This window comes from Peromyscus maniculatus, chromosome 3 (genome assembly GCF_049852395.1).
Source record: "Peromyscus maniculatus bairdii isolate BWxNUB_F1_BW_parent chromosome 3, HU_Pman_BW_mat_3.1, whole genome shotgun sequence".
Classification (NCBI taxonomy): domain Eukaryota; kingdom Metazoa; phylum Chordata; class Mammalia; order Rodentia; family Cricetidae; genus Peromyscus; species Peromyscus maniculatus.
In genome coordinates this window covers 17,745,373-17,772,844 of record NC_134854.1, presented here as the reverse complement: position 1 = coordinate 17,772,844, position 27,472 = coordinate 17,745,373, and the positions used below count along the sequence as shown (strand labels likewise).

At 43.3% G+C, this 27,472-nt stretch overlaps 1 protein-coding gene across 14 annotated transcripts in view; it reads right to left on the bottom strand.

Annotated features, from left to right (window-relative positions):
- Ica1 (islet cell autoantigen 1) overlaps window positions 1-27,472 on the bottom strand; it is a 141,603-nt gene that overhangs the window by 10,427 nt on the left and 103,704 nt on the right. For all 14 annotated transcript variants that reach the window (XM_076566204.1, XM_016005440.3, XM_042272799.2 and 11 more), the window contains exons 9-13: window positions 17,090-17,184; window positions 14,776-14,828; window positions 11,987-12,049; window positions 11,852-11,890; window positions 2,761-3,030 (exon numbers count right to left, since the gene is read on the bottom strand). In XM_076566204.1, coding sequence (XP_076422319.1) covers window positions 2,761-3,030; window positions 11,852-11,890; window positions 11,987-12,049; window positions 14,776-14,828; window positions 17,090-17,184 — 520 coding nt within the window. The remainder of the gene's footprint in view (window positions 1-2,760; window positions 3,031-11,851; window positions 11,891-11,986; window positions 12,050-14,775; window positions 14,829-17,089; window positions 17,185-27,472) is intronic.

Below are 27,472 nucleotides of genomic sequence, written 5' to 3'. Positions count from 1 at the left end.
CTTTCTTATTTTGGGGATGAGAGGAAGCCTGACAGAAGCCTTCAGAGTGCAACCTTTGCAAGCCCACTCCAAGCTGCCTTCCTGTGTCTATACCACACGCATCTGGAAAGTTCCCTGAACCAGGGCAGCACTGGGTAGCATGAAAGCTGCTCCCATTGAGATTCTGGAGCTGTGGTGGTCAATGAATGGGCTGTTGTTTTTGTTTTTGAACCATGTAGACACTTTTTTTCCCTTGATTTTGAATCCTCTAGGTATTCTGTTGGTACCCATACACAAAGTAAAGGAAATTCCATAGTCACTGAGTAACTTTAACATTAGTCTTGCTAGAAGCCCATAGGAAGAGAGGAGACTATAACAACCAAAAGGATGCCATTAAATAACAAAGCAGAGCATACTGCTTGATGGCTAAAGATGCTGTGGTGGTTTTCAACATGGCTGCTGGAAGGAGGCTGGAGATTTGCCCAGCGTGCACATGCCCCGTGCAGTCTAGCTTCTGTTGGCATCTGTGGTCCAGCCTACAATGCTGTCTGTCCTTCACAGCCTTGGAGCATCCCTCCCCTTCTTCATACCACTCACTCTCGCCAAGGCAGCTCCAAGGAAGGTTCTTCCGGCAGACCTTGTCATGCTGTGCATGTTCTTAGCTTATGGGGTCAACCAAGGGTATCTGCCCAGGCGTCCCCATGGCTAATTCTCATACCTTCAAGCCTTGTTTGGCTCTCATCTTCCCAGCAAGACCCTGTTTAGCTCCCCTGCCATCCCACAGCACCGACTCTCCTTAGCTCTGACTTCCCCTGACTGCCACTGATCTCTCTCTAACCTACTGTGTTGATTTTCCCATTGTCTATCATTCCCTGTCTCTGCCCTGTTGGAAAGCGAGTTCCAGGAAGGCAGAGAGCCTTGCCTGTTGTGTTCACAGGTGCATTTCCACAAAGTGGGGCCGGAAAGATGCTTATTAGTGAGGGAGCACCTTGCTAGGGTACTAGGGTAGCAACCTCAAATGAGACTGTGTGCCTGGGAAACGAATGGCCTCCCTTTGCGGAACCTCTCTCCCTTCCCAGGTCATACCGTGCATCTCTCTCTCACTGTGGGAACACTTGCCTCCTCTGTCCCACAAGTGCTTAGGTGCCTCCTCTCGGGCCGACGTAAGTGCAAAGCCCACAGTTACCCCCATCACAGTTCTTGGGTTCTGTCTGACCAGAGCTCTTCACACATTGTCCAGGAAGAGGCTTTGGAGCCCTGCTTTCTCACTCTGGCAGTAACTGTGAGCCACCACTGCTCCCTGTCACAGCAGGGCACCCGGGTCTCCAAAGCTGGGGGCCTTGCAGGGATCATTCTGCAGCAGGCTGGAGGCATGGCAGAATCTCAGAGGTGGGTGGGCTGAAGATCTGGCCTCTGCAGTCTCCCATGCCCGTCAGGTCCTCTCTTACAAGAGGGTTAGGATAAACCCTGACAGACTTGTTCACTGGGCTTCCCCCAGTGAAGGGGAGGGTGAAACCAGAGGTGGAAATAGACACTTTTAGCATCCTCTCCATCCCTGCAGCCTCCAACTCCGTGCCTGCTAATGCGTGAGACAGCTGCAAAACAGGATTCACAGAGAAAATCAAAGGGAAAAGGTAGTTCATAAAAAAGGGAGGACTTCTTTTTCTGTCTTGCCCACCAGCTCCCATATGAATGATCTCATTTCCCGAGACCTACGGCTGTAATAGCCCATAATTACTTAATCATTCTCACTCTCCCGTTCGTTCTCCACTGTAAGTGCCAGATAAACACGTTGTTTATTAAGGAGATAGCTTAAGTTCATAGAAAAACCAAAAGAATTTGAACATCTCTTAACAGGAGTAATTCCTATCTTCATGATTTACATAACATGAGAGGAAGAAAAAATTCACACTAGAGGAAAATGGTTTCCTTCCTTCTCAAGACCACTTTAGAAACTCAAGACTTCACCACTGAGCTTTGTTTTTGCACTCTGAATCACTGGGGGGGTGGGAGGGGCGACGACACACCATCAATGCTCAACCAGCATGTGGCCTGATGCTGAGCCCTGGTGCATTGAACTCTTCTGAATGAAGAGCACTTTTGGTCAGGGTGGAAATTGTCTGTTCCGAGGCTGCCATGGGGGTTGACTTTGTATGCAGTAGTCAGAACAGGAACTGCTGAATTGGGGCATACATGAGGTAGGAATGGGTCACGGTGTAAAGAGAGGAAGAGTGAGTATAATATAAAGGAGGAGACAAAGTTCCAGGTCCAATGAAGTGTTGCTTTGCACCTGAAAAGGGGACATGTTTACAGAAGTATAGGCAGCACATCTCATGAGTATATGGGAGGTGCGGGTCCGGGCAGTCAGGGGTGGCTGGGCCACAGGGTTTCAACTGCAGAGGCAAGATCCTCTCACGCAGGCCACAAAACTGGCTTAAATCCAATCGAGAGAGTAAGATTGAGGACCTCCCCCAACTTTCCTAAGAAAGTACTGACAGAGGGAGAAAATTATGAGAGACAATTGATCTTGAGCCTGACACTGCATCTTGAAAGTTGGGGTGTGATTTAGAGATTTCAGCTAAAAAGTCACTTGATGTTAAAAAAAAAATTATAAAAACATACCATCACTAATATTAAAATAAAAAGATACTAGTTATAAAGTAAAAATAGAGAAAGCATACTCAGACAAAACCACAAAGAACAAATAAACTTTTATATTAAAGGGAGAAAAAGGAATGGACAAGCAAAACAACAGAAGGTCCTAGTCACTGTGCTACCTACCTTGGAGAGAGGCCTGTAGATCTTTCATGTTTTGGTCTAAAAGCTGCGAAGGAAGGAATCCAGAGCCTGCCTGGGGCTTGGGGTCTGGCTCTCCCTGGGCCCCCACGGGGGCTGCCTCCTTCAGCCGGTCATCTCCAAAGACAGCAGCCCACTCTCTGCTGAACTCTCCTTCGTCCAGGCAGGAAGCACTGAAAATCTCATTCAACAGCACGAGGTCATCCTTGTCCCCACATTCGGGATCTGGGGTCTCTGCCATGGGACCCAGGCAGGCTGGGGAGGCAAAAGAGCACAGAGCACATGACTTCCGAGAGCTTGAGCTTCAGGAGCAGCTGTCATGGGGGCTAGCCTGGGACAAACTGAATGATGGTTAGATTTAAGAAAAGGTAACCAGAATAGAAATGCATCCCATATCTGTTTATGCTTTATTAACAGATTTCAGAAATAAATTTTGAATTCTATGTTTCCTTGTCCCCTTTCTTCCAAAGCAAATCCAGTTTTTGAGCATTATTAGAATTTCACTGAAATATTTTACACACACACACACACACACACACACACACACACACACACACGAGTCTAGGGTTTGGGTTTTCCCTTAACATAAAAGCAGATCTGACAAAACATTCCTCAGGTCTGAAATGAAGCCAGGACTGAAAGCTGCTGGTGATCTTAGTTCCTTGTTTGTCAGGCTTCCCAAATCTTCCCACACAAGCCCTCAATCCACGCTGCCTGGGCTGGAGTAGCAAGCAAACCGTGTGGCGGCCTGTCTTGCCACCCAAGCCGGGGAGAAAGCTCACCACGCCCTGACCCGGGGGAGCATGTCAGGAGCCGCATCAACACCCAAGACTGATGTCTTGCAATAACAGCTACAAGAGGCAAAGTAAAGGTGGCCCTGGCTTGCTTAAGAGTAGCAGTCAGAGAACGACAGGGTCGGAGGCGTTAAGTCCAGGTCAGATGCAGGGGTTTCACTTCGTGGGCCTCAGACATACAACTGACAGGTGGCAGTGAGCTCTAGTCCTGAGGGGAGTGTAGGTCCAAACCATCTTCAGCAGACCTTCATCCTCTGCGGCTCCAAAGAGTCATCCCTGAGGTTACAGTAGGCCAGAATGGCAGCACGGAATGTCAGGGAAGTGGGAACACTACATTCAAGTCATCAGCCCAAATGACTGTAAAGAGAGAATCATTCTCAAACATGAACACTGACCAAACGCTGAACATTATTTACAAGGAGAATGGGATCCTGACTCTCACACAACCATGGAAAGCTCTGTCATTGAGTTTTTCTACCTATTTTAAGAACAGAGGACTGGGGGATGTATTAAGTGTTACTTTGTTTGAGGAATCTAATTGCCACTTGCAAACTGAAAACATTTTTATTATAAGCCACGAAGCAAAGAAAAACATCATGGTTCCTATGTTTTTCTGAGCAACACTGAAATTCTGATGATTTTGATAAATAAGATTATCAGGTTTTCCTCAAATATATTCATATATATGGTGAGTAGTAGTTAATGTTACTGTTGTTTTAAATAAATCTCTGTGTTCTTTTGTTGGATCTATTTTCCCCCACATGTTACATAAAGATCTAGAGATTTGGGAGATTTTGTTGTTGTTGTTATGAACTCAGCAGACTGGCTATAAATCAGGGAGGGGAAAATCTAGTAACTGATATCACTGTGGTTTTAAAATAGTGGCAAAACATCACTTTAATCAGACAAGTGCCTAATTTAAGCATTTTTATTGTTTATGTTATCAAAGACGTTTCCAGCCAGACATAGCCTGTAGGCATACTAGGTGGAAAAGAGAGTGACTTGGTTCTGTGAAGAGGCTTCCCTGCAGGGCAGGAGCTGCCAGGCTGAGCAGGTAGGGAACCAGGCAGAGGGTGTGCTACAGGCCGCTCACCTGCATGCAGACATACAGGAAGAAGCTGAGGAACAGCACCCGCCATGTATCAGGTGTGTCCCTCAACACAGGTGTTGACTTATGAATTTTCTCTTTCAGTCTCTCCCAGACTCTCCTATTAACCTGTGGTTACTTTTCAAATCTCTGTACTTCCCATTTTCTGGTGACACTGGAGTACCCAAACCATTTCTCCTGGTTCCTTTCTGGCCTGGTGGCAACCATATGATTACTGAACCAAACCCATGTAAGTGACATCTATTCCATCGGACTTTAAGTGGATCTTTGAGCAATGCCTGTTGCTTTGACAGTCATTTCAGCCTGACCTATTCAGAAGCCAGGCTTGGGGAGGTGTCTCTGTGGTGGTTGGGATGGCTACCCCACAAAGATGACAGTGGACACAGACTAACAGATCATAAACGCAGAGTCCTCTCCACATAAGCTGGTTATAAGACTTCTATTTCACGTTTAGTGTTTAGGCTTCATGCTTTGGTGTTGAGTAGCTGTTAGTGGCTTTTGCTAACTAGCATCTCTTCCCTTTCCTTCAGTTTTTCTTTTTCTTGAGAAGCACTTTCCCTCTGTGATCCTGGTGAGATGCCCTTAGGAGACCTCACCAACCGCCACTCCAGATGTGTGTGTGTGGCTGAACAGATTGAAGCTCCTCCATCTCTCAGGCCACATTGACTGACTCAGGTGATGACATGTGCTGGAGGCTTCCCTGAAACTGCTGTATGGAAAGGGGATGGAGAAAGACCCATCTTTCTTTGGGATTCTCGGGTCCAAAGATGTAAATCTGAGGCTGTTAGTGAAAATAAAGCCAACTTACAGAGGAAAACTACCTGAAGAGCCAGAAAAGGAATTTTGACAGCATTCAGCCAGCCCCTGGGTCTTGCTTGAGCCAATATACTGATGAACACCCTCAGTTACATGGCCAAGTACATTTTAAGCAAAATTCTAAACCTAACCAATTTCAACATAGGCTTCCATCCTTATAACCAAATGAATTTGTACCTGTCAAACTCAAGCATATTAGTCACAGAACTGAGAAAATATTCTCTGAGTCAGTTATGAATTCAGGTGTTGCATCTCCTGAAGTCTACCATTGAGTGTGGTCTATTATTTAGTATTCTACTTATTTATTTAGTTTTAAAACTTATTAAAAAGTTGCAAAGAAAAACATCATCCCATCCTGGCTATTTAGCAGTTAAAGCAGGCTGCACAGTGAACTGTGCTCTTGTAAGAGAACTTATTATGTAGCTAAAAGCAAGGAAAACTGGTACTAACTTGAACCATAAAACACAGAAACCTCCCGATTATTACACTGATAATTAAGATGCCTGAAATTACTATGCATAACATGTAAGAGAAACTTAATTACAAGTCCAAATGGACAGGTTTAGGTCCGTAACCAGACAAGTCACGACTTGAGAAGTCAAGCTTGTCAGCTGGCCCTGGAGAACTGAGCTCCTGTTATCTTCTTTGAAAACAGTGCCACTCGACCAGAGACAAAGAAAACATGGAGAGATGCCACCATGTCTTGGAAGAAGCCTGGTCAGAATGTCCACCCACACAGACCAACAAAGACGGCTACTGAGTTGTGGGCTACAACTTCCTTTGGCTCAGAGTCTCCAAATGTCTGCCTCCAATCCAAGTTCTCCAACTCCTGACCACAAATTCTTATCTTATCCTTTGTGGTGTGCACACCGACGGGTGAGGCGGCTGTAGCTCCAGGAGACGGCCTCCTACCCTGCACCTCTGCCTCCACCAACCTTGAGATCATTCCTTGTTCAAAACCTTGCCAACGCCCCTCCTGCCAGCTAAAGTGTAAAGCAGTAGCTCCCCCAATGGTGGCATACAGGGTCTCTACACGCTCGGTCAGTGCTGAAGTGGTATCGGGCCACCTAACCATGCTGCCTCCTGGGAAGCCTATAATTTAGCCAACGTGCCCCATTTCGTACTGCTTTCCTGCCTGGGAATTTGCTGTTTTCTCTCAATGAGAAGAGCCACTATTTATTTATTTACCAAAGAGATCTTAGAAACTGTTTCCTTGAACTCATTTTCCAGATGAGGAAAAATAGACCCAGGTTAGATTATCTGACCAAGGTCAAGTGATTTATTAGTTACAGACAATCTGGCCTAGGAGCCTTGACTCACAAGTCAGTATTTTCTCTCTGTGGAAGAGAACTGCCTGTCCTTCAGAGCAGAGGTAGGTTTTTTGTTTTTTGTTTTTTCTACATGCTGACAGAGAACTGACTGGGATCTCACACACAAACTAATATAAGAAGGTTTTTGTGAAGATGTGGGGCTTTCTATGGCCAGAGTGTTCTTCCAGGTACCATGCAGACAGGCAGAATGGCCAAATCAAAAATATTCCATATGCCTGCCTTGCTCAACATTCAGAAATAAGAAGCCTGGGGCTGGGGAAGCATTCCCTAGAAGAACTGGTCCTGAACCAGTGAGTTCTAGCTTGTAAAAGCTCCAACTAGAGGAAACTCAAGTTTAGACAGAGCGTGGAAAGCTGGTGACAGCTACTTCAGATAGTGCTTTTGAAATCACACCTAGTTTCATGACCTCAGCACGAATTAGGAGCCCAGAAAATGGAAATAACTGTACAGACAGAGAACGAGAACACAGGACAACAAATAGAGAAATGTCACTCCATCTACCTTCATCTGTGTGAAACAGGAAGACCAGCTTCTCTGGGTTTCTCCCTGGTCCCCACGCCCCACATAATGACTAATTTTCAAGACCACAGGCCTGCAGTGCCGCTGAAACCCCAAATACCATCGCTCCCCTCCTATCGCCCAGAGGATGGCGGGGGAAGACGGCAGAAAAGCACCTGACAGAATGTCTAAACAGAAAAAAAAAAAAACAGTTCTTCAGGCTCTGCTAACAGAATGTTCTTGTTTGGAATTCAAGAATGCTGCTTTGAAAAACTCCCTTCAAGTTTAAAAATAATAATAAAGAAAAGTCCCCACTGGCAGGGACCAGGGGTGGGGGGTGGGGGTGGGATAAGGATCTATATGTGCTTTCTGAAAAAACAAAAGAATAATTCAAGAATGCCAGCCCTGAGTAGGCATACACAAAAATACTTGACTGCTAAGATCCTGCCCCTCCACTTGAATATTAGAGTTGAGCAACTAACCTCTCTCACAACAGGGCTGGACCAAGTCTTTAAGAATCTCCATAGAAATAATGCCATGTATAGCACACTACTACACAATTGCGAACATTTATTTTATTATGCATTTGGTTTTATTAAGCAGAGTTTCATGTGGCCTGTATGGACCTCAAACTTGTTATACAGCCTAAGGTGGCTTTGAACTCCTGAACTTTAATCCTCCACCTGTCAAGTATTGGGATTACAGGTTTGCTGACACACTCCTGCTTTCAGTATTTTATTTTAAAGGTGTATTACTGTTGGGCTGGGGGTGTGTGTGGCTCAGTGGTAGAGCGATTGTCTAATGTGTAAAGGATGAGGTCTTCCCATCACTGTAAAGAAAAAGTATATGATTATTTCATGGGCTGACCCAGGTCACCAGCATGTCCCGGAATACTGATAGGAAGAGAGGAGGAGGAGGAGTGTTAATGAGAGAAGATCAGGAATTTAGCACTTGGTCATTGGATGTCCTCAGGCAGAGCAATCAGCTCTCTCCTATGACTATAAGGATGACTGCAGGTAGCAGCTTGGTGACTCAGGAGAAGCTGGGCACCACTGGATAACACATGATTGCTATGGGCTAAAGGTTCTCACCTAGACCTCAGCTAGCTGCTGAACGGACTGTCGTCATTCTACCTGGCCAGATATAGAAACACAGCAGTGACAGAGGAAGACGACAAACCCGTTTTTGTAATGAGGACACTAGTTTTGTTTTGTTTTTTGATTGGCCTAGACCTTGTGCTTTAGGTAAAAGCTTAGTGATAAGATTTAGGGAAGTTTAACTCATCAAATTTTCATCTGCTTTATACTGCATCTTTTTTGTTCAGCAGTATGTTATCTGGGGGGGGGGGGTCCACCTTGAAGAACACAAAGATTTCTACATGCTATAATTCATGAATGAAGGCCACATGTCGTGTGTGGTATATGGTGACTTCAGATCCACTTTCAAGAATGTCAGAATGTCACTAATTTTTTACTAAAATATTTTTATGCTGTGTGGTCAAGAATTGATTTTCTATTACTTTATCATTTAGTAGAAGAAAGCAGAGCGAGAGCTCCCAAGTCTTATAAAATTCGCTGTCCTTGGACTAAGTGCTTTTTATTTCTTCACATCTAATGTGTTGCATACTATAATCAGCACTGTACTTCAGACCTTGGGCCTGGGGGTGGTTCTAAAGGACATGCATTTTGAAGTGAACAGAACAGCAGGCATCCTTTCTTTCCTTCGGTCGCCACAAGCCCTCCGTGCATTGAGAGCATCTTTATACTTGTGGTTGTGGTTTCAGAGCCGATACCACCCAGAGGGAAGAAAACACAGAAGAGGCAAACAGTGGAGAGCATCCCTCAGCCCCACTGAAGGACTCTGTGGGACAGCAGTGATGAAGGGACCGGGTGGCTTACGTGACATTGCATTTGACTGAGGAAGACCGGTGACTCCTCTTTCTGCCTGAGAACTGGTATTTGTATTAGGGAAGAGCACATCCAGCTTCATCTTTAGAACTAAAAGCAATGGGGCATGAAACTTGCTTTCAATAAATAGATGTCAATCTTCATCCAATGAGTCCTGGCATATGAGGAAGCCTATGAAAGCCAGCACGTTATTGCAAGCAGCAGCTTTCTGCTCTAATTCTATGAGGAAATGCTGACTTTGGGGCTAAGGTTGTAGCAGTCTATCAATTTTTTAAAAAAATCTTTATATAAAGCTCCACATCTTTTTTTACCCCTTACAAAGGGGGAAGGAAGAAAGCATATGGACTCCTATTTTCTATGTCTCAGTACAAAAGCTTTAGAAGGATGGGAGGCTTAGGAGGGGCACTTTGTTGTCAAGATGGAGTGTGGGCCAGGTACAGAAATGGGGGTGAGTTTTTAAAATATAACATTCTATTACCTCATGTACTAATGTGAATATACTACTGATTCAAAAATCAAGTCTACTAAAATAATAAAATTAAATAGAGTTATAAACAAAGAAAAAGCCATATAAACAAGATGCTGTGTTTGGGAGGAATACCAATCCATCAAAATAAGATATGGTGGAGCATGCATATGATTATGAATACATTTATTAAATGTTGTCGTTGAAACTGGGTGGTAAATACTTAGGGCTTGTTGTATTATTCTCATGCCATTTTGGTAAGATTAAAATATTTCAGTACTCCAAAATAATTTGTAAAGGATATTTTTTATTCCATTAAAATGTTTATTCTTAAACCAGAGGGGTAAGGTCCTTGCAAAAATGGGGGCTGTGTATGGCAATCCATACTCACTGTTCACTCATTCATTTCATTACTTGTTATAGTTTCTGGTTTACTAATCTCACATCATTTTGGTGAATTATTGCATGGTATGACACCTTCGGTAAGACATTAATGAGGCAAAGACTTCCACCTTTGGGTCTATATTCCCAAGCCCTGGGAAGTTCGTGGCAAAGTTGTGGTGACTTTATATCTCTGAGAGATTTTTTTTTCTCTAGTACTCTGTGGATTCACCTTGATGGTTAATCTTGAGTTTTAACTTGACGGGATTGAGACTACTTAGGAGACTATTAAGCACACCTCTAGGAGTATCTGTGATTCTGAGAAAACTAGACCACATAGACTTTGCCCTAATCAAGTTGACCCATGGATAGACTCAAATTTGAAGTAGACAATTGGGAGGTGATGGAAGCCTGGAAGGACGGAGCTGGAGGAAGTGGCTGTCTGGGGGCGTATCTTGGTGCGGTGCCTTCCTGTTTCTATGCTTTTGACCTCTATGAGGTGAGCAGCTTTTTTCCACCATGCCCTTCCTCCATGATGCTTCTGCCTTACCACAGAGTTAAAAAGCCAGCAGAGCATAGGCTGGAACCGTGAGCCAAGATAAACCATTCTTCCTTTAAACTGTTTCTCTCAGGCATCTCTCACAATAACTCACAGTCTAACAGGTCAAGCTCAGACTGAGTTGACTCATGCTCTGGTTAACTGAGGTCCACTGGATGGTTTGGGTCAGTTGTATGCTGTAAGAAACCTCTATGATCAGGGCAGAATGCCAATCTCCAGGTCAAGGGATACTCTGATATTTGGCTCAGAGTCTTGGGGTCATTTTGGACTCTTGGTAAATCATTAAAAGGAAACTTTTGTTTGGATGAAAAGCAAAGGCTAGGGTCACATGGAAACTACTCAGTTTCCTTAGATCACTCAGTACCAGAAGTATCATCTAAATACAGACTCCTGAATTCTCTTTCAGGTAGCTGTTTAGTAGTCAGCATAGGATTTCTAAGTCTGGTGGACTTGGTTTACTAAGGTTCAACCAGCATACAGCATTTTACACCTTCAAGAGAACACTCCTAGTCCCACTTTCTCAATAAGCCATCATTCCAAGAGTATCCCTGCATCAGAAACCACAAAATAGCCTTTTCATACCTGAGTTCCATTCCTGACAGTTACCTGGTAAGGCTACTGTATTTGGTTCCATTTTACAGGCAAGAACAACTGAGGCTTACAGAGTTTGAATATCAAGCAAATTACTTAAGGTCACTGATGGGAGGATCAAAATTCAAAGTCCACACGTCTCGTTTAGAAAGTTAGTTTTTCTGTTACAGCACAGTACCTTCGTCATAATCAGCTTTAAAAACATCATCTAATTAAATAATAATAACATACATATTACATATTGCTTGAGCATAGGTAAGGTAATCTATAATGGCTGTCACCTAAAATTTTTTGTTTATGACTGTAAAGCTATTAAAAAGATAACTATTCAAAAAAAAAATCAGAAGAGGCCAGGCGGTGGTGGCCCACACCTTTAATCCCAGCACTCAAGAAGCAGTATCAGGCAGATCTCTGTGAGTTCAAGGCCAGTCTGGTCTACAGAGCGAGATCCGGGACAGGCACCAAAGTGACACAAAGAAACTCTGTCTCCAAAAACCAAAAAAAAAAAGAAAAAGAAAAAAAAAAGAAAAAGAAATATGATAACTATTGAATTTTCTTGCACTGACAAAAAGAGAACTTAAAAATTTAATCAAATTATAAACTTCAAAGACTATATAAATCTTACCTTCTTCAGGTTTCACATCTAGTAGTTCATCTATTGGTCCTTATGAGAAGCAAAAGAAAATGAATTATCAGTTAATTCCATTTTGTAAGGAGTTTGAGTAAATGATTAAAACTGGAAAGTCTGTCTTTCGATTACCTGAGCATGCATCATGTGCAGAGCTTGTGTCTACAGATGACAAAATACCTTGTCCATCTTCAGCTGAAACACAACATATGCAGTTGGTTAGGAGCCGCCCACAGTGGTACATGTATGTTTATATACCGTGTGTGAGGGAAATGTACCGTTTGCAAAGAGTGAATGATCTAAACTTTCTCATGTGAAGCAGTGGTCCTCAGTTTACCTTTTACTTCAGCGGCTGGCTCTGAATGAATTTAAATTTGGAATTTTAATTTTGTGTAATTAATTTATTTAATTAATGTCCACATTTCCAAAGAATCTCTGTTTTGTTTGACAGAAAACCCATACAATACTCTACTATACTGTTCTTTTTTCCACCCATGGAAAAATGAATGACTTAAGTAATTGACTACTACTAGGTATCATTAACAAATTTTAACCATATGGGTTTGGCTAAAATGAAAAAAGGAATATTGAATTCTCAATAAAGAATCTTTTTTTTTTTTTGAAGTCTGAAAACCCTGTATTCTCTAATTCTGGGGAAACCTGCAGAGACAGTAAAAAGGCCAGTGGATGCGAAGGGCATGCTTGGTGGGTGAGGAGGTGAGAGGGAGAGACAGAGAGCAGGGAAGCAGGTGATATTTTATATGGCACTTTAATGGAAAAAACGAACCGTTTCAGATTTATAACAGAACACTAAAAGTGAGCACTATATCAACTGTGGACTTTGGGTGATAAGGGTGTTAACTATTTAGGCTTGTTGGTTATACAAACACCACGCTGGTATAGAATGTTGATAGTAAAAAGTACCGTACGTGGGGGCAAAGGTACATGGGAAACCTCTGTGCCTTGAACTCAGTCATGGCGTGAACTAACAATGGCTTACAATAAGCACTCAAGCATGGTTATACACGCATGCGTACACACGTGACAGGACAGCCTCAAACTCAGTTTGTTCCTATGCTCATCAGACCTTCTATAGGTCCCCGAATGAAGGGCAGTGCCACTTCATCATAAGGGATTCACAATCTCCAAATATGCAAATATCACACCCAACTAAATTATATAAGGAAAGAGAAAAGCTGCATTTTCTTCTCTATAGTCACATACTGTACAAATCTACATAAGTTATAAAGATTTGAAACTTTTATATGAATATAATAAAGCGGAGTTTACATTTTTCTGAAGAACTAAATATGTTCTACTCTATGACCTTGATTTCCATACAATATTGATGGTTCATGCCATAGGTTCACAGAGGGCACTGAAGCTGGAGGCCTGGATCAACAGAGATAGCTCTTCCAGAGCCACAAAATCAGGCCTAGCCTCTCCACTGCTTACTTCTCCTCAGACTCTAGAGTGCCGCTTTTCTGGCGTTGCCTTGTTCTCCCTGGCTCTTTCCTTTGCCCAGGCTGTTTCTTTTTCTTTGACTAGTCTTACAATAGCAAACGGCTTTAGCTTGTCCCCCGATTCCCTCAATTACGTGAGGCCTCTGTAACGCACACCCAGAATGCTGGCCTTCGCTTAGGTAGTTCTGACCAGCATCATTACAGCTGGAGATGGGAGCAGTTGCTACTATCTGCTTCCCCTGTTGACTGGGAGCCTCATTCCAGGAAGGTCCGGCTGTGTGGGTGTGTAACATTTTCTGGTGGAGCTTCGTGCTATGTGGGGCACTGAGGTGGAGTTAGAAAACACCTCTGAGGTAAAAACATCTGAAAATGACCTTTAGTTTCCTTCCAATGCCCTTGTCTCCGCCTCCCAAGCACGGATGGATTAGAGGCCTGTACCACCACACCTACCTGTTCGTTTGTTTGTTTGTTTTTTTCTTATTTCCTATTTTCTACTGAAGGCAGATTGGAAACAGAGAAGGAGAGAGTAAAGGCGGAGGGGGTAGGGTGGGGTCAGGTGTGTGGGTGCAGCAAGTGGTTGGAAAAGTAGGAAGAAGAGCCAGGATGAAGGAGAATGGAGCAGAAGGAAAGTTTTAGGCCTTGCTTCACAGGTCTCCTTTCCTGGGCAGGCTTCCCTGGCCTCTCTCAAGGCAGGGAAGATGGGAGTGTGTCCCCAGGGGGGGCCTGTCTGAACAGAAGGTTGGGTGAATTTTGTTATCGACATAACATCTTTAGTTACCTGTATAATGTAAATCACTTTTCCATCTGTGAAGATCTTAACTCCTGGTGAAGGGTTCAGCATTGTTACATATTGGTTTTAATATAGTTTACCATACTCTGTACCTTTATGGTAAGGAGCCAAGAGAAAATCTGGCAGCAGTGCAGGAGCCAGAGACAGCAGAATGCCACATCAGAGTGCCACCTCTCAAGGTAGGCTTCAGTTTACCTTGAGGAAGCTGGCGCCACTCCTTAATGCGGCCCGAGCATTCACTTGGGAGGGCAAAGTCTGAGCTCTCCTGTCTCCAGCAATGAGGAACGCCCACCCACCAATCCCCACTGACCACACCCTGCATGTGATACTAAGGTTACACTAAGACCTGGAGCTAGGGCTGACTACTCAGAGCAGTTCAGAAACCCTGTCCCCTGGAAAGGGGCAGCTGTCTGCCATGTCCCACCACGTGGAGGGTGCTGAAGTCACGCAAGATGGCAGTTTCTGGTTCCAACTACATGACATATCTTGGTACTGCTAAAGGGCTGACAGCATTAATATCTGAGACTACAGGAAGCAAATTAATATAGTCTTTTCTTAAGATGGAAAAGAAAACCACCAGGAGGTAATTTACCAAAAAGAGAAACAAGTTGTCTGTTGTGCATTAATTCAGGGTCTCTGAAGCAATTTAAATGGAAATGAAAACTTACTCTTACAAGTAGACGATTCTTTGTGCTGGTTCTCATCCTCCAAAGAAATTAATCTTAAAATAAAAAGAAAGCTGGGTTACACAGTTCTGCAAGTTTATGTTTATGGTAGAGCTACATTCTTTCAGTACAACCTCCATTCCTTCACTGACAACACACCCCACCCCCACACATGACGGGGCACAGGAAGAGAGAAGGAGACACAGAGAGGGGGGTCATTTGTATGGCATCTCTTTTCTGAGGAAGAAATAGCGCTGCTCACTGTTTGTAACATCCTACAGCATCTTCATCCCTGAGTATGGCTTCACCAAAAGGCACATACTCTGTAAACATCTTGCTGGCCAGTTAGGGATAATTGCAATGCACTCACATAGTTATCACCACGCAAAGCTATAGAAAGAGATGGCTAGGCAATGGTTAATCCCGATTCCTGGTGTTAAGGGAGATGCTAAACTACACAGAAGGTTGAGGGCAGGGTCCCTCCCAAACCCAGAGGCACACTTGGTTTGCCCATCAGAGGAAGCTCCTCCCATGACTTTACAGACAGACCCTTCTTCACCCTCACACTCCTTTGGTGCTTCCTGGCTTTTATCTGCTATTTCTGAACAAAATTCCTTCTAATCTTTCACTTTTCACTGTCACTTAAATAGCGACTGGTATGTATGGTGATATTTTATTTGTACTAAAATGTGATTTATATGTTAATAAATAAAGTTGTCCGGGGGTCAGAGCTATTAGTAAACCATAGTAGAAACTGGGCAGTGGTGGTGCACGCCTTTAATCCCAGCACTTGGCAGGCAGAGCTAGGTAGATCTCTGTGTGTTCAAGGATACAGCCAGCATTGGAGACACACGCCTTTAATCTCAATACCAACCATAGAAGACCTGGAGGTCTGTACAGACAGGCAGTGACTAGGAGGTCATGTGGCTGGGTTTACAACCAATGAGAAGGCAGAACAGAAAGTCTTTATAAAGACAAACACACAGGGATCAGGTCTCTTTCGGAGAGGTAGGACCACTGTGAGAGGAAGGGTAAGGTTTTTAGCTCTTAGCTCTGACCTCTTGGCTTTCTTCTTTGCATTGGTTCTGTGTTTCTTATTGAATAAGTCGGTTACTTCTACAGGCATGCTTTTGGAGCTCTCAGAGAAGTACTAAGACACTTGAGAAACCTGAATTAGTGAACACATCAAGAAAGTCCTGTGCAGTTCTCTCCTGGGTAAAGACTAATGGTCTATGTGGGTTGCAGTCACTTCCATGATAAAAGGAAGGTGGTGTGGAACTTACTCCGGTGTGGCCTCTAATGGGGTTCACTGTGGTACCTTACCCCCCCCCCAGCCACAGTCCATCCTCTACACAATGTGGACACGGCTAAACTGAATACATGGAGGATCAGTGTGAGAAGGGGTTCCACAGAGAGAGCCTACACCGTGGCGGCAGGCAGCACGAGCCAGGCGGTCACTAGATGCCCCTTGCCAGGAGGCAAATGTGCAGATCCACATCACAACCTACAGTCTGTTCAACTATGAAAACTTGTCTGTGTTCTGTACCAGAGAAATTTTCCTTCAAATTAAAAAGGGGTTGATGTTGGGAGCAAATATTTCTACTATAGGACTAAACACATATCCCAACCTTTCTTAGAACTATAGTAAAATCGTCAGCCTGTCTAACCTTAAAGCTGACATCTAAATTTTGGAGGTGTGGAGACAAGGAATAGAATGGGGGAATGATGGTTCGTGCACTATCCTGGGCCAGCCAGTCCAGAGCAACTGCATTCCACAGGCTGTCCATCTCTGCAGACAATGCCACACATTCAAGGTTCCTTCTCCCTGGGTCAGGTCAGGAACCATGTGCCATTTGCACTGCAAACCCACATTCGTGTTTCTAAATGATGGCAGGTGAGCAACGGGGAGAGCGGAGTCACTTCCTGCACTCTGGGCTCTTCTCTGCTTCAGAGACGAGAGCAGAAAGCCCGAGCAGTGAGGGGAAAAGGCCACAACCCCACACATTTCTAGACTACACGCATGGCTAAGCAATTTCATAAGCCATAGCCTTCTACAGAGACAAGGTGGGGGGATTCCTGTCTAGGATATCTTGTGAGTGTTGATTTAACAGATAGGGTCAGAAGCACAAGGCAGAGAGGACACGGGGCTGGCAGTGTGGGGACACCTGTCTTTCCCAGACTGTAAACTCCTCACAAGGCGGAAGGATGATGAGGACACGGTGACCCCTGTGTGTTGGTGGCCTCACCTAGGCTTGGCTATGAGGACTGCGCTCCCCTCACCTGTATGTATGTCAGGATGAAAAGATGGGGGACTTACTGCCTCGGCTCCTGGGCCACAGCCTCCAGGCTCTCCCTCCGTGTGCTCTTCTTCCCTTCTTTCTCAACTAGCTTCTTCATGGGGTCTTGTAAGCTCTTGATCATAAGTCACAGGTAGAAGGAAAGAGAGGGGAAAAAAGGAAAAGAAAAGAACGTTACAAAAGAGTCATCAGTAAAAACAGTCACACTGCCATCAGTGCCCATAACCACACCCGGGGCCAGAGGTCTGCAGAGCTTGTCCCGCTCGAGTGGACACAGGTCAAGTTTTCCATGGTGAAGCAACAATGTTCTCAGACAGATTCAATGATTACAGCTTACAAGGGAGGGTTGATTTGCCGCCACATTTATGTGTTCACCTTGGGGATAAGTTACTCAGAAAAGACCTTTTGGTCATTGTGAACTTTCCGTTCCAACCTCGGCGTGCAGCTAAGATAAACGCTCTGTTGTGCCTGAAGCCCACACTCTGACACGGCAGAGGCTTCCCTCAGCCACCCGAGCTGAGACAACTGCATTTTATTTTTATTTTTGTTTGCTATTTTGCAATTTAAAAAGCATCTTTAAAAATAGCAGATAACAAAAATCTATTTTTTTAAAGAAAAAACCAAAATAGCATCTTAAATATTCAGACAGCTAACTCCCACGGAAGGACAGAGCAGGTGTCTCCCCAAGTCTTTGTAGATTAAAAACAGGCAGTAGTCTTTTCTTTTTTCTTTTTTGTTTTGGTTGGCACATCATCTGCTAAAGTTACTGTTTTAAAGGTTTATTAAATATTTAAAGGAAGTTTTTGTTTTTGTTTTCAAGAAGCAAGTTCCTACAAACTGCACACCAGTAGCAGAGACCCAGAAAGCGAAAGCAAACGTTTCCTTAACAGTGAATAATGACGGACACAAAATGACTTCTATTTTGGGCCCTGATTAAAACACAAACCTACCAACACAAAAGGAATATCTCAAGATAGTTATCTTTATATTCTCAGAACTATTGAAGTCCAGGTTCTCATCCCCTGGCCTCCCCGCCTCTCTACTGTCCTTCCTGTGTTCCATTCTCCACTCTGGCACACAGAGGGGGGCAGGCAGGCTTCGGGGCCAATGCGGATCGATTAGTGATGGCTGACTGGAGGCCTGGGTGAAGGCGCTCTAAGGCTGTGTCCAGGCACAGCATAGCTGAGGCTGACTTTGGAGTCTGCCCCGGACACCAGATGGATACTGGAGTTACACCCCCAACTGCCAGGCTAGTTTCACCCCCCACACTTGAGTAATTTTCCTAAAATACCCATGTCATCATACTACCCTTGTTCTTAAGACTGTATAATAGTTCCTTATTTTTCTCCATGCCTAATCTAAAAACCTCTCTCTGCTTGATTTTAAGTAATCTTAAAACTCGATGCTACCTTCACTCGATCCTGTTGCTTCTGCACTCACGCACTTTCTATTCAGTTAGAACCCTCCTCAGAGTCCCGTGTGCTCATTGTTCCCACCCTATCTTTGTTCTTCCTACTTGTTCACTCTCAGAAATCCCAAATCCTTTCAAAGCCGAAATCAATTACGACTACTGTCCACACAGTTTCACCGGGCACTCCAGATTTGAAAACATCCTTCTCCTGCCAAGTGGCGTTGACAGTCTGATTATGGAATGCCTTTTTACAGATATTATGTACCTTCTTCTCCAACCTAATTTGTGTACAAAAATAGATTAGAGTTGGAAATATAGACTATTTTTCATGCCGTGAACATTTAATATTAAATTAAAGTAGATGAGTGTGCATTCACTCAGCAGTATTCTAATGTGCGATCAAGGTTTCTCTTTAAACACTTACTGTATGTGGGGGTTGGGGGTGTGCCAAGGTGCATGTGTGTAGGGCAGAGGACAACGTGCAGAAGCAGTTCTCTCCTTCCACCACACACGTCCCAGGAATCAAACTCACGCTGTCAAGCTTGGCAGCCAGTGTCTATACCTTGCCAACCCAAGGTCTCTTCATTGAGTCTATGTCCCTTGATTTAAGTTCTAAAGCATTTTATTGCATAAAGCCTGTCTGTGCAGCATTGCCATTATCTTTAATGACTCCCTGCCTCTGGATATTAAATTGGTACATTCATCCAACTAATAGTTTTTGAGTGGCTACCATGTGTAAGATGCTGTTTGGGATATTTTGGATACCAGTGAAAAGAAAAACTGTCAGCAAGTGATGTGTCCAAGCAGATCATTTAAACAGGGAGACAGAAAACCATCAGATCATTATTTCAGTGGATGAGATGTCCTCTCTTGGAGGTGGAATCTCAGCTGAGAGTGAAATGGGAAGAAGAAACCAGTCAAGTACAACTCGGTGAGAAGAGAAGCTTGAACACAAAGACCCAAAGGTAAGAGCAGCTTGCTCCATGTAAAGAGGCCACTGGGGCTGTGATGTAATTGGCAAGGGTAAAAGTCTTCGGAGACCCTATAATGTGGCCAGTCGTGCCTCACAGGGAGAACATTCCCTTACTCAGCTTGTCCACGTTGGCCATTTTGCCTCCTTTGTTCCCAAAAACTTTTGTGCTGTTTCTCTAACGTATGACAACTACATACAATCCATGGTCCCTGGCTGCAGCCTGGACTATGTGGGGGATGCTACAAAGGACAGGATTAGAACAAGTGGCACAATAGATCTGGACCGTGCTCTAGACAATTTATCACTAAAACATCCAGTAAAAGCAGTGCAAAAATGTGGAGGTGTGCATGTGTGTTAGAAACGTGTAAACAAAAGCTGGAGTTCATCAGATGTCAAGGGCTTTCTTTTTTCAATGCAGTTGCCAATCAGGGCAACACACACACACACACACACACACACACACACTCTAACAGAAGCTTTATTCTCCACAGAATGGTTCAGCTCTGATCAGAGTGAAGGCAGAAGCATTTTCAGCCAACGTTCTGATGGCTCCCAGGACTCACTTTCAGATCCTATGACACTTGTCCAGGCCTCCTGGTTCGCTCAATTATCTTCTCATTGTGTTTCCTTTTTGTCAATCAACATTGGGCAGCCCATGGACATGTCTGCTTCAGTGGGCTGCGTCTAGCTGCCACAGCCCTTGTCTAAAACCCCAAGATGCCCTTGACAGTTCCATGGTTATCATGCCTTCTGTCTCCAGCCCACCTCCCCTCCTGACCACACTTGAGCAGCTCTCCGACAATCCCATTGTAATGTAAACCACTCATGGCTTCTTTTCCAGCCCTTCCCCCGTTGGCCCTTAGCAGGGCCTCAATGGTTGGCTCCCTGTCACCACAGTCACACTTAAGACCCTATTGTGCTTTCCCAACAGAATGGCCGCACTTCCAATTGCTACTTTAATTTACTATTAATAACTCCTGTGACAATTGCTCTTCTCTTCCTACATTATTATTGTCCCTATGATAATTTCGTTTCTGCAGCTTGGGAAGTGCTAAATATGTACTTGTTGGTTGAAAAGTTAATGTATATAATGCCAACTTTAAAAATTAGATCTCTTTAGCTAAGAAATTTAAAGGTTCAGGGGAATACTATGAAAAGGCCTATAAAACCACAAGGAAAATTAATAGTAAGCACATTACATTAGCTTATTTATTTGCTTTGAGAATTTTGAATGAAGGAGAATATTGTGTTCACACGCATCAGCTTATCTGAGATTCAATTCACATGCCACAGAATTCAAATATCTCTAAAGTTGTAAGTCAAAGATTTACAATACATCCACAGAGTTGTACATTCACCAGCATGACCAATTTTAGAACATTGTCAATGGGCAAGTCCAAAGTAAGACTTGTAGATCAAACAAAGTGAAATCAAAAAGATAAAAAGCAGAATGCCACACGAAGCTTGTTTCTTAGGAAAGATGGCATGTGCTGAGATAAAAAGACTCTAAAAGAAAGTTTGAAGGCTCATGGCCCAATCCCACCTAAAAATTAGTTTCCTGTGTGACTGTTGCGTGCACATCATTCTGCAGGATGAAGGAACTGGGGACCACAGGGAGTGAGTAAGTAGTTGCGGGAATTAGGGGTTAGGGATGTTGGAAATGAATTTTTCAGATTATTTTGAAGTCCACAATTTAGATAAAAAAACAAAACAAAAACCACTTGACCCTACAGCCTCTTCAGAAATCTGGAGTGACAGCATTTTCTGAATGACATGAACATGTGCTCAGGCAAAATGAACAGGAGAGGTCTGGGGGCTGTGTGTGAAGAGAAGGCCATCAGACAGAACTATTTCCAACTGCTGGCCAATGGAAGCCACATTCGAGTCCGTGGCCAGAAATGAAAACTCCAAAGCATTCTGCTTCTAAACCTCAACCCTCTCAGTTCTTCACTCAAACTGTCTGTGGAGATCACTGCATGTTAGCAGTGCACAGCGTCATCCCCTTCACTGGAAGGCTCTCTGTGGAAGAAAGGGTGTTTTCAGACCAAGTAACCTTTCCCTGGTCAGGCTACCACAACAGGCTAATAGTTTCCATCGATGCACAAATAGCTTCAGGAAGCACATGCACAATATATAAGATCGGCGTGACAAAGGAAATGTGCAGACCCAGCTTGCAAATGTGTCTTAAAAAGGAAACAGCTTAATATAATAAAGAGAATTACTACTTCCTGTATTAGGAAAATAAAAGCAACAGCAACATTCATCTGAAAGAAAGCAAAACTACCCAACAAAACAAATTCCTGAGACAAAAGGCCAGCAGCCAGTTCTAATAACCCAAATGGAAGCCCAGCTTACACAATGGAGTAACGTTTCCTGCAGTCCTTAATTAGACACTTTATTTTCTTATGCGACTTTCCATTAATTATACTGCACACAGAGGAAGGTGCCAAATCATTGTCAAAAAAAGGAAACAAAAGCACTGAAAATAGTTTTGCATGGTCAAAAGATGCTGCATTCAGTTGGGTGTGTGTATGTTTGTGTTTATATAATTAGTAACACATGAGACATAAAAAGCAGAGGACATGATGTGTACCAGCCACGCTACTCATGGACATTTGGAACATATGTTCCCCTCTTCTCCACCACACACTTCCCCCACTATGTACAAATGACACCATATAAGGAATACGACTAATCTAGTACTAGAGATAATTGGGAAGTGAATTGTAGAGCAACAGAGCAAAGTAAAATTAGAGGGGAGATCATCATCATAAGATATATAATCTTATACTTGAAAGTAACATGGGAAATTGGTAGTGGGAAGGCATCACAGTGTGCTGGAAAGAGGTGGTCTTTGGAAATAAACCAAGCAGTGCTTTGACATGAACACGTTTCTCACCATTCTCAGGCCTCAGTTTACCCACCAGAACATGGAGATAATGTATACAATTTTAGGGAGCATTAGAAGGCTAAACTGAGAGAATGCAGAGCACCAAACCATTCTTGTCAGGACTCTGAAGGATGTAGAGGGAGCCTGTGGGTTCAGTGACCATCCTGTGGCAGGTTCTACACCCCGAGTTCACACTCTCAGACTTCAGAGAGCCTCACAAGCTTCGCTGGTTTCCTGGCATGGAAGTGGAGACTCAGAGAGGTGAAGTAATGGGCGTCAGGCCATTCAGCCACAAGACAACTAGAAGCTATATCTGAATTTGTCTTTAAAATTGCACTATTTAAGAAAAGGTCTCAAAGAACCACGTCAAGGACATTTACTCAACTTGCCCTTTAATGAGAAGTGCTGAGGACATGGAAGGGAAAGAAAATTCCACTTTCTTAAAGAGGAGCCACACATTCCCAGGCATTTGAGGGGCTGCAACATAAATTATTGTTTTCATCTACAAGAGAAAACTTCAAAGTATTATTTTTAATTGGAAGTTACGGCTGTACTTCTTAAAGGTAGCATTTCTGCTTTCTCTTGCTCACCTGCTCCACAGCCAGAAGTGCCTGTGGGAAGCAATTCATAGCAGGGTGGTAAAAGCCTCAACTTTTCTGTTCCCAGATCTACATACAGCATATGCACAGAGACTTGAGCACATTACTAGCTGTCTCTGAGCTCCAGTTTCATTTGAAACATGGGAATAAGACTGAACTTACCAAGTGTTCTGAAGGTAATTTGAGGGTTAACTAAAACACAGGCATTTTCTATAAGGTAATGCTGAACTAACAGTGCTATTAATTGCAACCTCAACCTAGGTACATTTAAGACTCACACATATTATATGAAAACTCTCCTAGACATTAGTTCATAGCAAACCGTCTGGTACAGAATAACTCTCATTACAGTTGGGGGTGTGCTTTTTTTTTTCCTTCAAAGAGAAGTTAGGGAAGAATTAAGGTGGGGGCAGGAGAAGCCCCACCCTGTTGTGAGAAGAGCCTGAGTGACCAGCTGCCAGGGAGAAATAATGCCAATCACCAGAAGGCAGAGACAGCAAATGACAGGCAAAGCCTGGCTTGCCCAGCTCGGATTTCAGTGGTGGCCCTGGTCAGCTCATCTATTCCCTCCTCCCCAATAACTGGGATATGCCTCCAAATTTGTTCTTTCCAATGATTTGGCCTGGAACAGCTTGGGAAAAAAAAAGGAAGAAGGAAAAAAGAAAGAAAGGAAAAAGCATTGCTGGGAACCCTGTAAAGTAATGACTCTGAGTATAAAAGGATATTCTGGATGCTCGCCACGAGTAATTGCCTTGTTGGGACTGTTAACTAAAATAGCATTGCAGAGATATTTACCCAATTTTCATAAAAACTATTATGGCATTATTTTCAAAGCAAGGAACTACAGAGCCATGTGGCCTGTCGGTAAATGCTCAAATGATTAACTGAGAAATGTGGAGGTGGGTGGAAGGAGGCTGCTAGGCATATGAGTTTGAGAAAAACAAAATTGAGAAAAGGATGTTTTTGTCTTTTGAAAGCTAAGAGTATTTTGGTCTCCAGAATGGTGTTCCGCGCACCAGTGCTGGGACCCACACCCCAGAGGGAAGGGAAAGACAGCTACAGCTTTCCAGCGGTATTTTTGAACATGTTTGGAGTTAAGTTTTTCAGTTCGGGTTTCCTTAGAGGTAAATCTTGGCACAGGTCAAGAGCAAGTTGCAAATCCAATTTGTATTGGTGAGAGCTAGCCTGGCTAAAGACATGGCACACCCTCCTGCCTTTCTGGCGTTCCCATCCCTGGTGGGAATTATCTGAGAGCAGACCAAGGCCTGTGGGGTTGAAGGACAGGTTTGGGAATGGAAACTGCCAGATGTCCAGTGGAAAGCAGGAAGGGAGTGGACTAGGTCAGCCCTCGCTGTGGTCTGGTGAGATCTGCCATTGACAGCCGTGCCCGAGAGCCTGGTGGTGACCAGTCTGGGATGAAAACGGTAAGAAAATAACCGAAACTGGGCTGCTGGACCTAGCAACTCCAGCAAACCCTCCTCCCAGCTGCTCTCGGCGGCTGGCTTCATCTCTGGCATCAGCACTGATGTTGCTGAAGGCCTCTGCTATGACTTCCACCCCCGCCATCTCACCTGCCATCACAGCCACTGCTGCTACCACCCTCACCACCAATACCACTGTCACCTCGTCCTCCGCCACCACGCCCACAAGTCTCAACAGCAGCACAGTCACGACCATTATAATCCAATGCCCACATCGACAGTAACACAGTCTTCATTTTCCCAGCCTCTTCTACCACCTCACTTGTACCACGGCCCTCAGCATCATCATCGTCATCATCATCATCATCATCAGCAGCAGCAGCAGCAGCAGCCCCTCCACTACCACCTCATCATTACTGCCTTCACCGCCACCACTGGCACAGCTGGGCATTGGCAGAGTTGGTCTGGCTAGCTGTGCTTTTATATACTTTATCATATTATCTGAAAATGTGAAAAGCAAAGTGGAAAAAATCCAGCGTTCGCCCCAAAGCCACTGAAATGAAGTGTGTCACACAGGGTTCTACTCTGCTCCTGACCATTTCTGTTAAACACTAGCACTTTGATGGCTTCCAAAATAAAGATGCATCCCAGCACTCAGGTGTGCAGCAAGAGGAGAACACATTTCAGGCCGGCTTGGACTACATTGGGAAACACTGTCTCAAATAAAAATTAAAAAAAGAAACAGATGTGGTATAATCATACACACTATAATCCAGTACTTGGGAGGCTGAAGTAGGAGGATCATGAGTTTAAAGTCAGTGCAGGTTAAGGTTCAGTCTTAAACAAATGAGCAGGAACCTCAACAGTCCCATAATACAAACTGTGGGACATGCTGGCCCTCAAGTAACCTTCAGAAGTGTGTGTCCACTACTGTGAAGGGCTCACTCCTTACCCTCTGTTGTAAAAGGCCTACTCCTTACCCTAACAACCCTATAAAAATGCCCAACTCCACCCACTGTCAGAATGCTGGCTAGAGAAGGAATGGCAATTGATGCAAACGGAGCCATAGATGATCCAGGGAAAAGCCACTTGACTCCTCTCTGGCTGTCGCCTGCCTGGGATGCACGGAGAAATGTATAAGTGATATCCTGGAAGGATAAAGTAAACAACCACATCTAAGGGCTGGCAACTTAAGACAGGCACTTCTCTCCTAATGAGACAGAATTTCATTTAGTTTCTTTAAAATGCTTAAAGCTCTGAGTCCAAATTGCTCCCCCTGAAAAGGGACAACGTTTTCCAGATCCAGCAAGTAACATTCTATGCCTGTCCCAAGGACATGATAATTCCTGCCATGTAAAAGATGTTCCCGGATTTGGAATCAGTGTAAAATTAATTCATTAATGATAATTCATGTAAAATATGCATGGTTAATAATGTTTTAATGAATCAGTAAGTGTTTGTTGTTTGAAGGCAGAAGCATGAGGAAGTTTGCCTTTTCCTGGTAGCCACTTGGAGTCAGTCTGTTTCAGCTGGAGACATTACAATGACCAGATTTATGCTTTCCTAAGATGAGATTTCAAAGCTGAATTTTCCATAACATTGAATGTTAAAAACTTATCCTGAGATTGAAATGATTCTAACCCCTCCCCAAGGAAGAATCAACATATTCACATCAGACCTGGACAAAAATAGTAAGCATTTCCATTAAATGATCAAAATCATCACTTGAATATTGTGAATATAGGCAGTAGAGATTCATTTTTATAATGAATTTATTTCACAAAAGAACTATTCTATGTTTCTTAGGGAAAGGTCTGTTTGAAGTTCCAGGAGCATGAGGTGCATCCATACATTTCTGCTGTAAAAAAGTCTTCCTCCCAAACAGGCCACACTAAGTGTTTAACACATTAATTATCATCCTTCATCAAGCATAAAACTAATAGTCAGGAAATACAGCTGCAATGTCACAATTACCAACGCACTCAGAATACACCCCGAAGCAAGACAACAAATGGCCCGCTTTTCATTAACAGAGCTTGGCAAGCCTCTCCTAGGACAATGTTTCTTTCCAGTCAGAGTCCCAAAAGGCATTTAAGGGGCTATTCACTATGTAAACCTGGAGGACAAATTAATTGTAAAAACATTTTTTTATATTTCAAAATATCTATTATCAATATACAATGCCATTCTAAAACTATAGGTTTAAAAAATTATTGGATGAAATAAAAATTTTATAAATACAAACCATGTATTTTAAAAGGATATTGGTACAAGAGTTCTGGATATTCAGACAGTATCATCATACTTGAACAGGGCACATAGGGAATTAATGTATTTCCTTTTCACATTTTATGGCATACAATTTGATACACAAATACATCTATCTATAAAAAATAATGACCTGTGTATAACAGGATTCTATTATGTCCAGTGGGAGTCCACATAATTATCAGCTCTGTCACCACTGAAAGCCTAGCTAGACATCATTCTCTAATGCTAATGAATGAACAGCTTACTTGATGGATTTTTGGATACTTACTATTAATTTGACTGCAGCACCATTATATTTTAACAGATGTATTTATCCTACAAGATTATGTTATAAATAAGCTGTGCACTATTATTTAAACTATAAGGGAGGGTCAAGGGATATAGAAGCTGTCTGCCCAAAATATTTGTAATTATGTCCTAAATCATGACTGTCAAACTTTCACTAAATTACTGCTCAGAAATATTCTAACATAAGCAGTATGATCCTTTCTATAGCGTGAACAACATGGCAAAAATCACAGAGCCATATTTTCCTCAGCCAGGGACATACATGCGTTCTTCCATGCTTGTGGCACGACTTCAACGTCATGAGCTCACACTGTCATTTATATGCAGTGAACTCAAACATGAACATTTTAAAATTATATTTGAGGTAGGGGCCATTTCATTTGTCTCTGGGCCAATTTATGTTTCAAAAGACAGATAACCTTTGGCACTGGACACAAATTAAAACATGAGGGCTTGAAATACAGGTTAGCAGTAGAGTATTTTTCTAGCACACATGAGGTCCTAGGTTCAATCCTTAATGCTATAAAAAGAAAAATGAAATAACAACAAC